This window comes from Panthera tigris, chromosome D2, assembly GCF_018350195.1.
Source record: "Panthera tigris isolate Pti1 chromosome D2, P.tigris_Pti1_mat1.1, whole genome shotgun sequence".
NCBI lineage: Eukaryota > Metazoa > Chordata > Mammalia > Carnivora > Felidae > Panthera > Panthera tigris.
In genome coordinates this window covers 47,103,880-47,117,662 of record NC_056670.1, presented here as the reverse complement: position 1 = coordinate 47,117,662, position 13,783 = coordinate 47,103,880, and the positions used below count along the sequence as shown (strand labels likewise).

General features: G+C 42.3%; 1 protein-coding gene across 5 annotated transcripts in view; it reads right to left on the bottom strand.

Annotated features, from left to right (window-relative positions):
• Positions 1-13,783, bottom strand: part of LOC102958353 (WASH complex subunit 2-like) — a 61,620-nt gene that overhangs the window by 28,771 nt on the left and 19,066 nt on the right. For 4 of the 5 annotated variants that reach the window (XM_042961312.1, XM_042961314.1, XM_042961315.1 and 1 more), the window contains 10 exons: positions 12,808-12,918; positions 11,969-12,050; positions 11,351-11,422; positions 10,523-10,641; positions 10,013-10,070; positions 8,690-8,749; positions 8,135-8,308; positions 5,345-5,472; positions 3,971-4,057; positions 651-752 (listed from right to left, as the gene is read on the bottom strand). In XM_042961312.1, coding sequence (XP_042817246.1) covers positions 651-752; positions 3,971-4,057; positions 5,345-5,472; positions 8,135-8,308; positions 8,690-8,749; positions 10,013-10,070; positions 10,523-10,641; positions 11,351-11,422; positions 11,969-12,050; positions 12,808-12,918 — 993 coding nt within the window. The remainder of the gene's footprint in view (positions 1-650; positions 753-3,970; positions 4,058-5,344; positions 5,473-8,134; positions 8,309-8,689; positions 8,750-10,012; positions 10,071-10,522; positions 10,642-11,350; positions 11,423-11,968; positions 12,051-12,807; positions 12,919-13,783) is intronic. The other variant, XM_042961313.1, reaches the window with a different exon arrangement.

Sequence of the window (13,783 nt, the reverse complement as noted above, 5' to 3'; positions counted from 1 at the left end):
GGATACTAACAACAAGAGCTAATATTTCTGATGTGCCAGGTACAGTGTCAAGAGCTGTACATTAGTTGTGTCGGCTGCTACAATGACCTTATACTCTATTAAGCTATATAAGGTTCAGGAGGTTGAAGTTACTTGCCCAAGGTCCCTGACTTGCAAGTGAAAGCAGGGGTCTGGTGCCAAAGCCCATGAGCTTGGCCACGGCACAGTACTACATAAGAGGGAAGATTTGGTTTGTCTTCCCTCTTATTTCTTTCCCCCACTTTGCTCTCTCATGCAGGGTAGGAAAGAAAAACAAGGTGAGGACATGCATTTTCTCCTATTCCTGCTTTGTCCAAGACGTTGTGGATCGCTGCGTATAACAAAGATCCATCCTCTATATTTCTTACAGGTAGATTTTTAAAATGAAATCTACAAAGCCTTCCACAAGAGCTGGGCCAAGAATCTAATGTCCTGCCCATTGTACAACTAACAGGACTCAAGGAAGGAATCACTGAGACAAAAACTAAATATTTTTGTTATGTGAGCCTCAGATAATTTGCCTCCCTATCACCTTGTTCTACTGTATGAGCCTCTGACTAGAAATCGACATCAGCAATGGTTTTCTACTCCTCAAAAACTTATTTATCTTGCACTACAGTAACAATGTTTACCTCTTCATCTTCATCATCAAAAAGCGAGACCGACGTGGGGAGTTTGCTAGGCAGGAGAGATGCCTCTTTTGACTTACTCACATTTTGTGAAGAAAACAAATCCTGTTGGATCAAGATTAAAGTTCCTGGTTAACAAGACAGACCACATTCTTTGAAGTATCAATTAAACATAAAACATTGAAGACTATAATATAATGGCTGCGTGAGTCTAGGTCTCTTCGTGACAGAGAAAGTGGCTGAGAACACGTGTCAGTTTCTCCTAGCAGAGTGCAGCACAGAACCCACATGTGAGAAAGAAGATGCCACCATAGAACTCCAGGTGGCCTCACTGGAGGTTTCTATACTCCCACGTGGACATTTTCCAATCAATCTCTTATTGTGCTAAAAAAGTAGCAAAGACTTCCTTTTTTTGTCCTAAGAATCAGAATGATGAAACAGATTCAATACTGGAAATAGAGCTAGATTCCCAAATTACTGGATTTAGGACTTTGTTTTATTTACTAACACCCTTTTCTCCTCTTAGAAGAGTATTACACTGCTTCTTTCAAATAAATACGAATTCATATTTTATTTTAAAATGTTTGGTATTCTACTTGAACTATAGCTAAGAGATTTTGCAAAAGATCTTGTAGACTCTAAAAAACTTCCAAAATGTGGTGGTGTCAGCCTATGATACAAACTGAGCTGCATGAATTAGAAACATAAAATGGGACACCTATTCCCTTAGGACAGGAACGTGAATACACAAGAGCCAGACAATTAAATAGCACAAGAACATAGTTTCTAAGACCTCTCTGGATAATTTCTTTTTATTATGGAATCCACATCTACTCTCAAACATAGACCTACAGATTTCATTAACTGAGAAGAACTCTTCTCGGCCCAATGGACTCACCTGGACCCCATGGAGTTCCACGGGTTGGCTGAGGTAAAGAGACCACATAGGGGAAGCTACAGGCTCCCACGCCTCTCCTGCATTTTACACACTAGCAAGATTGCATTTCAGGAAAGATCTCACTGCACTGCTTCACTTTTTCTTGCCTAGGCACTCCGACAGTACCCAATAAAGACAATCTATAACTGTGTACATGGGACAAAGGCTTTGGTGGTGGTTATGAAACCTGTCTGCAAATTCTTTTATACTCCTGCCATCAACAAGTGGAGTCTGCATTCCTGCTCTTAAACCCTGGCGGGCCTTTGTGACTGCCTCAATAATGCTGCCATCCAAGGCTAGGTTACAAAAAGCAACACAGCCTCTGCACAGCTCTCTGGGGAATCTCACCTTGAAGCCCTGCGCCACCCTGAGAACCCACCTTCCCTGAAGCTGCCATGCTAGGAGACCACATGGAGATAGAGAGGGGTGCCCCGAGAGCCCCAGCTGTCTGAGTCTTTCTCACCCAGGTACCAGACGTATGAGAGGATTCTCAGCCCAGCCACCTTCAGACTGGAAGCATGTGAGAGACCCTAAGTGAAAAGCACCTAGCTGAACCCACTCCACTTCTAGAACCGTAAGAGATCATAAAACTTACTGGGGTTGTCAGCTACTAAGTTTTGGAGTGATTTATCTCACAGTAATAAGGAACTGGAACACCTTTTAAGTCACGGAAATTGCTCACATTTGGTTTCTTCATGTAATTGACAACTATTTGTTGGCTTCTCAAGTGCCAAGCACTAGTCTAGGTGTATGAGGAGGATGTTTCCTCCTCTCCTGCTCTCATGCAGCTCATTCTAGCTTATTCTCAGCTTATCTGAGATAACCCACAAGCACACAAGAAGTGTCACACGGCAACACATACCGTGAAGCACAGAACGGAAGAGAGGGCAAGGAGTGCAGCGTGGCACATGCTAGCAGGTTTGTAATCATGCAAAGGGCCATTGGGGGAGACCTCAAAAAAGAACTATAGAAAGTAAGGAAGCAAGGCATCCAGTTTCTGGGAACAGCACTCCCAGAGAGCAGGGGTCAGTGTGGTTGTGCTTGATGAGCAGGAGGCTGGGAGTGTGGATGAGACCAGAGTGTGAGGCCCCAACATGCCGTGCCGATGGGTCAGGAGTTTGGCTTAACTGGAGTCTGGTTAATTCCTATCTTCTGTACACTGGCCGTCAATGAAATATAAGCCTCACAGGTTTTATTTACATCACTGGCAATCACTCCACTTCCAAAGATTTGTTCGTCCATCCTAGCTGTTAGTGCAAAGTAATCGTAAGAGCTTACACCAGAGTTTAAAATTTCCTGAAATTACATGTAAATTTCTGCCGTGTCCACACATTTTTCTGTGAAGAGGATTTGTTACATTCTAAGACAGGTCTCTGATCCCCTAAAGGCCTAGCCTAAAATTCGTTCTCAAAGAACCTAGGCCTGTGAGAGTCAGATAAAGCAGTGACACTTCTGAGAGCTGATGCTGTTCCACTGGAAAGAGGTTTCTAGGCGGGAGCCTGTGAGGACCGAGGCTGGCAGCAAGCACTGCCCGCCCACACTGTTCCTGGTCATAAGAGGCTATGCCAGAATACATAACACTATGGCACTACGCCCACTACTCAGTGAGACTACTGAAAAGAAAATGGTATGTCGATTCCTGTAAAAGCATCTCACTCATTGTGGATCAACAAAGAGCCTTCAATTTGAGCCTCCTGAACAGAGTATTTTCCTCCCATGAGATGTACTGGATTCAACACCGCTAAGAGTGAAAAGCATCACTCTAAACATGAGTTTTCAAGATATTAATTTCAGGGGCGCCTGGGTGGCTCAGTCGGTTAAGCAGCCGACTTCGGCTCGGGTCATGATCTCGCGGTCCGTGAGTTCGAGCCCCGCGTCGGGCTCTGTGCTGACAGCTCAGAGCCTGGAGCCTGTTTTAGATTCTGTGTCTCCCTCTCCCTGGCCCTCCCCCGTTCATGCTTTGTCTCTCTCTGTCCCAAAAATAAATAAACGTTAAAAAAAAAAAAAAACTAAAAAAAAAATTTAAAAAAACAGATATTAATTTCAAAGAAAGAACTACAATACTTAATAAAACGTCTTACACATCTACTGACAAAATCCTCGTTCAGAAATAGTTTCAGGACACCTGGGTGGCTCAGTTGGTTCAATGTCCAATGTCAGCTCAGGTCATGATCTCACGGTGCGTGAGTTCGAGCCCCGCATTGGGCTCTGTGCTGACAGCTCAGAGCCTGGAGCCTGCTTCAGATTCTGTGTCTCCCTTTCTCTCTCTGTCCCTCCCCTACTTGTGCTCTGTCTCTCAAAAACAATAAATGTTAAGAAAAAAAAAATAATTTCTAATGTCATACCCAAGGACTAATTCCCAGAACTAAGAAAGAGAATTCCTTACCTCAGAGTCCTCTTCGTCTGAAAATAAACCTTTTTGAGTCTTTGTTTCTGACAAGGGCTTGGGACTTTTGTTGGAAGGTTGGGTAACCTTTGATGGGAAAAAAAAACAAAAACAAAAACCTGAGAGTTAACAAGAGAACTGGAAAGGAGGGCTTATTCACACGTTCACGTAGAAAACACTCTGAGTCTCTGCTAGGATAAAGCACTAGGCCGTGTGCCAAGGGAATAACGATGCTGTGGACCTAAAACATGTATCAAATTTGTACTAAGAATTAATGCAAAAGAAGTTTCACAAGAAAGAATTTAAAAACTGGTATAAGTTAGGAAAGAAGACAGAAATAGCTCCCTGATAAATCTTTCAGGACAAAGCCTGGATGCAGGACATAGTACAGGCACGGACACTGCAAACAGAGGGAACCGCATGAGAAGAGAAGAACAAGTTGAGACAGAGGGCACATCTGTTGGATCAACAGACTGGGGTAGAACAGACTGGCTACCTACAGTGCGCAAATGCCACATGTATGACTGGAGCCAACATAGGAAGGTAGGCCACCCTAGGAGCCTGCTGGGTTCTGAATGCTGGGACCTAGGTGGTCAGCAGTGGGAAGGTGAGGGTTTCACAGTGAGGACACACAAGATGTGCTTTAGAAAGAGGATGGATCAGGGCACCTGGCTCGATCAGTCAGAAGACCATGCGACTCTTGATCTTAGGGTCGTGAGCGTGAGCCCCACAATGGAAGTAGAGATTACTTAAAAATAAGTAAATGAATCAAGTTTAAAAAAGGAAGGAGGGAACGGGAGGGGAGGGGAGGGAAGACAGATCTAACCATGGAAGATACTAAGGAAAGGGACAGCAGCCAAAAGAGCTTTAAAGTTGATGGGGATGCATCCGGTTGGCCAAATACAGGTTCATTTCCGTATCAAAAAAACAAAACACAAAAAAAAACCAAAAAACAAACAAAATGATGCTAATAGTTTATAATAGGTTGAATAGCATCCATGATCCTATAGGGATAACTAAAAAAGCAGGAAAGAGGGAGAGAAAGCTCTTCTGTTCTGTTTGGAAAAATGTCAGCTAATGTAGAAGGAGAGAATTGGAAAAACATCCTTTGGTACCCCTTAACGTGATTCAGGAAAAGATCATCAATAGATCATCCAACAAAGTGCTCAAATCCAACAAGTGTTCAATCTAGGTGGTAGGCGTTTGGGTGTTCACTGTATTCTTCTTTCACCTTTGCTGGATGTTGCACGATCTTAAGACACCATACACTTGAAAGGAAACACCACTTCCCTCTGGGTTCCAGATGAATTAACAAGATGTCCCAGGACAACACTTAACAAGACTTAACTACATTAAGTCTTCTTTCCCACTCACCTTTTTTTCTGCCCTTGCTTTTTTTTCATCTGTCTGATTCACAGTGGCTTCTGGCAAAGCAGCTGCTTTTTCTTTGAACAGGTCTCCTTCCTCGTCATCAAAGATGCTGGCAGTGGATTTGACTTTGTCTTTAGAAAAGATACCATGGCACAAAATTATACTAAGGTCAAAAATCCCACCACTAAATTCACAGATTAAAAGTCCTCCCCGGGGTGTCTGGGTGGCTCAGTTGGGTAAGCGGCTGACTTCAGCTCAGGTCATGATCTTGCGGTCCATGAGTTCGAGCCCCGCGTCGGGCTCTGTGCTGACAGCTCAAAGCCTGGAGCCTGCTTTGGATTCTGTGTGTCCCTCCCTCTTCTACTCCTCCCCTGCTTGTGCTCTCTGTCTCTCAAAAATAAATAAATGTTAAAAAAAATTTTTTAATAAAGTAAAAAAAAATCCTTCCCTCCCAAGAAGTAAATAGAAAATTATTTTTTTTTTATTAGTTATGAAGCAATTTGAAGTGGATTACATTGGATTTTTCAAAGAACACAAAAGAGCCCAAATGAAACACAGGACCAACGATTTAACCACCTGGCTCATACACTCATCCAAGCAGCCAGCATCTTATGCTTAGAGTAGCTTGGACTAGCATAAAAGGTAAATAGAGACCTAAAGAAAGAAAGATTATTTAAGAAGCAATCACCCAAAAAAAAAAAAAAATTGGGGGGTGGGGGCACTTGGGTGGTTCAGTTGGTTAAGCATCTGACTCTTGATTTTGGTTCAGGTCATGATCTCAGTCATGAGATGGAATCCCATGTCGGGCTCTGCGTTGGGCATAGAACCTGCTTGGGATTCTCTCCACCCCAGCCTTTCCTTCTGCCCCTCCCCTGCTTCCATGCCCTCTCTCTCACACTCTCACTCCCTCTCAAAAATAATAATAATAATTAAACAACAACAACAAAAGAAGCAACCGTCCTAGGAATCTGTGAAGTGAGGGTTGACTCTTCTTTGTAAAAAACCAAACTACTGGGGTGCCTGGCTAGCTCAGTCAGTAGAGCATGTGGCTGTTGATCTCATGGTTATGAGTTCAAGGCCCATGTTGGGTGTAGAGATTACCTAAAAATAAAATCTTTAAAAAATAATAATAAATAAATAAAAATTAAAAGTCAATCTACAGGGGCATATAAAAGCAAATACTACTGGAATCTCCCCCATAACTCCACCTGCCCACCCAAACAAGACGACCACTGGGACACACACATCTAATTCCCCAGAGGATATGCTAGCATACTCACTTTAGTGATTCACAGGTAAGGCTATAAATGACAACATGATTCTAATAATAGGTCTTAGAATTTATGTTTTTCACTTAATCTGCCTAGGGAATCTTCCCATGTTAACATATACAAACTTCATTCTTTTTAACACTTTACCAAATTCCACTAAACAAAAGAACCATAATGTAACCGAGGGATGAGCACCTGGGGAGTTTCTGACCTTTCGCTACCAGGAGCACTGCTGCACTGATTGAGCTGTGCATCACTGAAAGGAGGACATTGATTTGTGAACGTCCCAGGGGAGCGGCAGCTGCCAACTTACTTGTGACTCTTAATCAGTTCTCAGTGATAACCCACTAAGTGAGAGCCCTCCCAGACCAAGAGAGGCACCACCAGCTTTAATCACTTTCATTTTAGTTGGCCTAGATCTCAGTGTGTTATGCATCTGTTTGCACTCTTTCTGTAATAAGCAGGCGGTTATTTCCCTCAGGTTTCTTCTCCTATCCTTACTTCTCACAGCCACCCCTGGAAAAGGAGCTAAGTCCAGGAAACATGCTTCTCACTGAATCCTGGTTCATCTAGTCTTATAAGACAGAGTCCTCATGTTGCTGGAAACTGTGTGCACCTAGCAGTTTATCCTTCTTTTCTGGAAAAACACCAAGTGTGACCCACAGACCAGCAATCTCTGCCCACCAGGGAGCCTGTTAGAAATGTACAATCACAGGCCCCAGCCCATACCCACTACATCTGAATCTGCATTCTGACAAGAGTCCCAGGAGACTCACCTGCACATAAATGAACAAATAATTTAGGAGAGAGACTTCATGAAAAGACAGGCTTAAATTTGAGGGGAGAAGAAAGGAGAGTGCCAAAGTGGCCAAGGGGCTGAAAACCCTGCCATACAAGAAAAGATCAAGGATATGTAGGCTTTCTGGCCAGAGAGGTTGGGAACTGAACAGCTAACATGTGGCATTCTGTCATATAATTTACTAAGTGCTGCCAGAAGAAAGTGTGATTAAAGCTTTGTAATTCCAGGGGTGCCTGGGTGGCTCAGTCAGTTAAGCATCCAACTTCGGTTCAGGTCACGATCTCACAGTTCGTGGGTTTGAGCCCCACGTCGGGCTCTGTGCTGACAGTTCAGAGCCTGCTTCGGATTCTGTGTCTCCTTCTCTCTGCCCCTCCCCTGCTTGCGCGCTCTCTCTCTCTCTCTCAAAAATAAATAAACATCAAAAAAATAAAAAAATAAAAACTTTGCAACTGCAAAGATCACAACTAGAAATCTTCAGCAGGTATTACAGGGGAGCAGATTTCAGCTCTCCATGAAGCAGATAATCCTAGTAATTAGTTTCCAAAGCAGGAAAGATTGGTTGATAAAACAGAGACTTCTAAGGCACCATGACTCTGTGGCAGGAGGGCTTGAGGAGGGACCCTGGCACGGCAGGACACAGACAACACGACAAGCTTTATGCCCTTTTCCAGTCAACATTCTTTCCCTGGCTGAATTCCCAGAAAAAGAGGCTGGACCAGGTACCTGTCTTGGAAGGTTTGCTGGAGGATGCCGAAAAGAAGTCGTCATCGTCATCGTCATCATCGAAGAGGCCAACAGGGGCTGGAGGGTACGGGCTTTTCCTTGGAGCAGGCTGCTCAGGCTTCTGTGGTTCCTTCAGTGATGGAACAGAGGTGGCACCGAACACATCAGTGTCTCCTGTGGGTGGAGGGACAGGGCAGCCATAGCTGTGAGCTGGTGTGTGTGGGTCCCCTGGCTTTACAGGAAAAAAAAAAGGACCACCCACCGAGAACATTTAGCTTCCATTCATCCCCAAAATACATTAATAGGACCCAGGCATCCCCATCCTTTACTGCTACGGAACATCCCACGATGCAAATCACCTGGTCACTGAAACACAAGTCCAAGGCCACTGACTTCTAAGAGAATATGAGCTAACACCAGTAAATGAGCTCTTCCCATAGGCTATTTGTTGCCCTCCGAACCGCCTCCTCTCCAGCAAGCAGTTAGATGACAGTTTTAAAAATGACAAAACAGTACTTATTTGCTTTTTAAAAAAGAAACTCTAAATTAGGGTACCTAAAAATACAGAAACAGCTCCTGCTGGGATTTTCTTTCCGGGTTTGGAGGATGAAGACACTAAAAATGAGAAAGAAAAAAATAACCATTTCAGAAAAGATGACTTTTCTTGTTAAATGTACCTAAAATATATGCAACACAATACACAGCTAAGTGGAGACCTTTTAAAACTAATTTTTCCCAAAAGAGCCATTTTAAAACTCCTTAGCTTTAGCTTATTCTTCTACCAGCATTACTTTTTTATTGGCGTTAATATAATCTAAGCTGTGATTCCCTTGGACGATCACTCTGATCAAACAATAGCAGTGGGGTTAGTTGGGGAAGCCAAGGAAGGGGTAGAACACAACAGGGAAGGCAGAAGCAGAGCAAGCCGGGCTCCTTAACAGTTTCGCCTCTATCCATTCCAGTTGGAGAACAAACAAGTAGAAAGAACAGCAAAAAACGTGAGACATCAACAAAAAATATGAAGACAGTAACAGTAAAGAGGGAAACTAGCATCCACTGATGCTGAGAAGTAGAGGGCAGGCAGCAGGACATCAAGCCAGCCAGTGTCACAGCAAGTCCAAAATCTGATGACTGATGGCCCAAGGAGACCGCTCACTTCACATAACTAAGTCCCAGTTCCTAAGAACTACCACATGCCTAATGGAATAAAATTTGTTAAGTTTTTTTTTTCCCTTTCCACGGGTGCTCCACAGAGGATTCTGACGCACACCAGACTATGGAATTAATGACCTCCAACTTATATACAGAATTTTAGAAGTGTTTCTTTGAATTAAAGATGATTAGAGATGCCTGGGTGGCTAGGTCGGTTAAGCATCCAGCTCTCAGTTTCGGCTCAGGTCATGACCTCGCAGTTTCGCAAGTTCAAGCCCCATGTTGGGCTCTGCACTGACAGTGCGGAGCCTGCTTGGGATTCTCTCTCTCTCCTTCTCTTTCTGCCCCTCCCCTGCTCACACTGTCTCTGTCTCTCTCAAAATAAACATAAAAGACTACTGAATTAAACATGATTAAATTAAAATATCCTCAACACTGCTCAAGACTACTTTCCTTCTTTGACTTTTTATGAATTCTCCCCTAAGGAAGAGACAAAACCATGATGTTGGTTTATAAGTGGCATTTTTGGCTTTTCCAAGACATGAATTAGTCATTAGACATGAAAATTAGCTGCTTTTTACTAGACCAAGGCAAGCAGAACAGCTTCCTGCCTAACAAAGAAGCAAGGCCTGGGAACAACTTCAGGGGTTCCATCTTCTAATGAGAAGTAAACTGTCTTGGAAATCTGTTCCCGAACAAGAAGAGTCAGCCTAAATCCGAGCTCACCTGCATTAACAGAGCTTCGAGCTTCCTGATCCTGAGGGGCTTCCGTGAAGAGATCACTCTGGTTGTAATAAAGCATAGGACACAAAACTTCAAAAAAGCAGACGAAAATGTAGTTGCATTGTGGATTTCTAAAGAAAACTACCTCGTAATGTTTAAAGATACATATTTACTGTCCTGCAAGAAATTCAATTCCAAAGTAAAGACTATGGCAAAATCAGACCCTTAAATGGTTTGGGCCTACCCAGGAACTAAAACACAGAAGAAGACAGCAAATAAGGTAAGAAACAACTCCTCGATCAAGTAAATTATTCATTATTAACACTCTCACATCTCTCTCCATCTCACACAGGACATCAGGGTACAGTATTTTCTCACTTTGTGATTCTTGGTTCAAAATCTCCCAAAATAAGAAAGTAGAAGCAACTTGCAATTAAGAAGCCATTTTTTTCATACCTAATTATAGACCCGTGATGCAACTATGGCGAGCTCCACTGATGACCACGGACTCACCTCCTCATCCTCATCATCAAAAAGTCCCTTCCCTCCACTGAACAGGCCACCTCGAGAGCCAAATGGAGAGAAATCTTCATCAGTCAGCTTGGGGGGTGCGAATAAGTTGTCCTCTTCGTCTAACAAGCAGAAAGGAATGTTTAGCAGGGACTGCTAAAGATGGGTTTGGAACGCAAATTCCCGAGGTCGACCTTTACAACATCGCCAAGCCTGGCCTGGAGTGTACCTAACCACATGTAACAAGAAGTACTTGAGTGCCAGCATTCTGAGGAATTTCAAACAAAAACTTATTAAGCAGTCCAATGAATCCCTTAAAAGGCTCTCTGGGTTCCCACCCTCAACTCCGTAAACGTCTGAAGCAAAATGAACTCCATAAGTGATCTCTTTTGTCTAGGTCAGTTTCTCTGGAAGCAAGTACATGGTTCAATCACCTTCAGACCTATCTCACTGAGAATATGGGGGAAGCAAGGGCAGACTGAACAAAGATCTGTAGACTGACAATCAAGCAGGAATGTAATGCATGTCACTGTTAAATATAAAAGGGTCCAATATATTCTTTATCGAAAACAAACGCTAGAGATCCCTAGTTTCTATACTTCTGGAGAATTCTAGCTAATGATCGCTATAAAATAATTCAAATCCTTACAGCATTTTACTCCACATTCAACTCTCCTCCGAGCATCCCAAAGCACACTTTTAAATGCTTTGGGACTGAAAATAGAGAGAGACTCCATTTGTGAATATTCAAAATGGTATTCTACAAATTATGAAAGCGAATTCCTGAATCAAGAGCCTCCTAAAATAACACAATTGAGGGGAAAGGCCTACCATCTGAGGGAGTTCTCCTGTCCTTCTTCTCCTTCAGTGTCTTCCGAGGTTTTCCTTCTCCTATGGACAAAACTTGAAGAATATTTCAGTTCTAACCACACTCAGCCTACCCTTAGTATTTATATACTGATGTTTTACACTTCTGTCATGCTCACGGCCCCTAAGTTAAGAGCAAGACATTCAACTCTGTGTCTCAGCTCCCCCAGAGTCCATATACTTCAGTCAGCACCTTACACGGCAGGGACTCAAGCTGAACGAATTATTCTGATGTCTTTCCATCCTGTTAAATCACTACTTTATATGGTACATTTGTATTTAGTCAAAATATAGGAGTAAATATTGAGCAAAAGATTCTTAATCTGGGGCCTGTGATTCTCCCGGGTTATCTATTAGTCCCCTGAAACTGCAAATAAAATATTATACAGATGCGTACATATGCATTTTTCTTGCAGGGGGCGGGGAGGGGTCCACAATGTTTAATTTTCCAAGAGTCTGTAAACCAAAAAAAGGGTAAGCCTTTCATGCCTTAGTAAAATTAAACAGAGAAATCTGCTCTCAGTGAAGCCCCGCAGAGGGTCCTGCACTCGCCCACCGAGTTAACCCATCTCAAAAACGTACTTTGTTCTTCCACCTGGCTTGCAGCTTCCCCTTTGATTCGAGCTGCCAGCTCATCAGCAAATGACGTAGGTCGACTTTTTTTCTACACACAGAAAAGACCAAAGTATCACCTGTTTTTGGTAACACACAAACTAGTACAGTTTACTTGTAATAACTAACAAAATTATGTAAACAAAAGCAAAGGGACTAAACGGATTAAAAATTTAACTAAATGAATTTAAACATAGAGCACCCTATACAGATCACTTGAGGAACAGGACTCTTTCCATAGACATGCTCCTTGTTCTTTTTTTTTTTTTAATTTTTTTTAGTGTTTATTTATTTTTGAGACAGAGAAAGACAGAGCATGAAAGGGGGAGAGTCAGAAAGAGAGGGACACAGAATCCGAAGCAGGCTCCAGGCTCTGAGCCCGACACGGGGCTCGAACTCATGGACTGTGAGATCATGACCTGAGCTGTAGTCAGATGCTTAACTGACTGAGCCACCCAGGCGCCCTCCCCCGCCTTTTTTTTTTCAATACTTCACTTTATTACAAGAAGAGAGAGAGACAGAAAACTACTATGAGGAATAAGTGGGGGGGAAGGTAAGGAGTATTAGGGTCTTAAAACCTTGGAATCAAATAGATTTTTGAATGATCTAACTTATAAAATCATAACAATTGGAAGAGAGAGTGATACTCGTACAGCAACTAGTAATACTCAACCATTATTTTCAAAAGTGTAAATGGAATTACAAATATGCAAAAAGAGATAGTTATCAATAAAAATGACAATAAAAGTAATGAGTCCTCAGTGCCATTTCTAAAACCCTGCCAAGAGAGTGACTATGGTCTTTCTTACAGGTCTGGTATTTTCTTCAATGTCCTCAATATCTTCCTCCTCCTTCTCAGAGTCAGCGAAAATGTCACAACCATCATCGTCCTCTTCTTCATCACTCATCTGTGCAGTGTGCTAGGAGGACAAACCATGAGATTAGAACTAGCAGATAAATAAGGTCATCAAGCTGAAAAAGAGATACTGTCACTCAACCTTAAGGCAAAATGGTGACAGCTTGTCAAATAAGGATGATGATGGTAATGAAGCAAAAGTCAAAGTAATAAATGTACTAAAACAAGTAACATACAAGATTTATTTTCAGCGTAAATACTGTACACAGAATGATGAACACTGAATATGTAAAATGTCCACCACTAGAGAAATAATAACCTAAATAAACATAGTCTTATCTTGATAAGAACACTAATCATTAAAAGCAATAAGCTGTAACAACTGGAGAGGTGTCCACAGCATCAACTGTAAAAAGTGCTAGATGAGAATCCCAGCAAGATACCCTGCCCACCCAACCCCAACACGGACCTCCTCTCTACTGACACAGATACATTTAAAAGCAAAGAAAAGCACTTTTCTTCCATCACATCAATTACCTCTGAAGAGTGTGAGAAAATGAGCACTAGAGGGCTCAAAGTAAGCTTTACCTGTTAAGTTATAATTTTTATAAAAGCAGCCACTGGTATGCATAATTTGTACAACTAAAAAAACATTTTTAAAAAATTGTTAATGTTTAAATCAATAAACTGTGCCAGGCACTATGCTGAAAGTACTTTATTGACTACTTTAATCTTCAGAACCCTGAGGTTAGCTGTGGCACACAAAACCAGTCTATCTTTAACAATACAAATACATGGTTAGGCCAACACTTTTAATCACTATATTGTATTATTTAAAGGTCTGAATTTACAGGCATCTGGCTGGCTTAGTTGCTTACATGCAACTCTTCATCTCAGAGTTGGGAGTTCGAGCCCCCATTGTGTGTAGA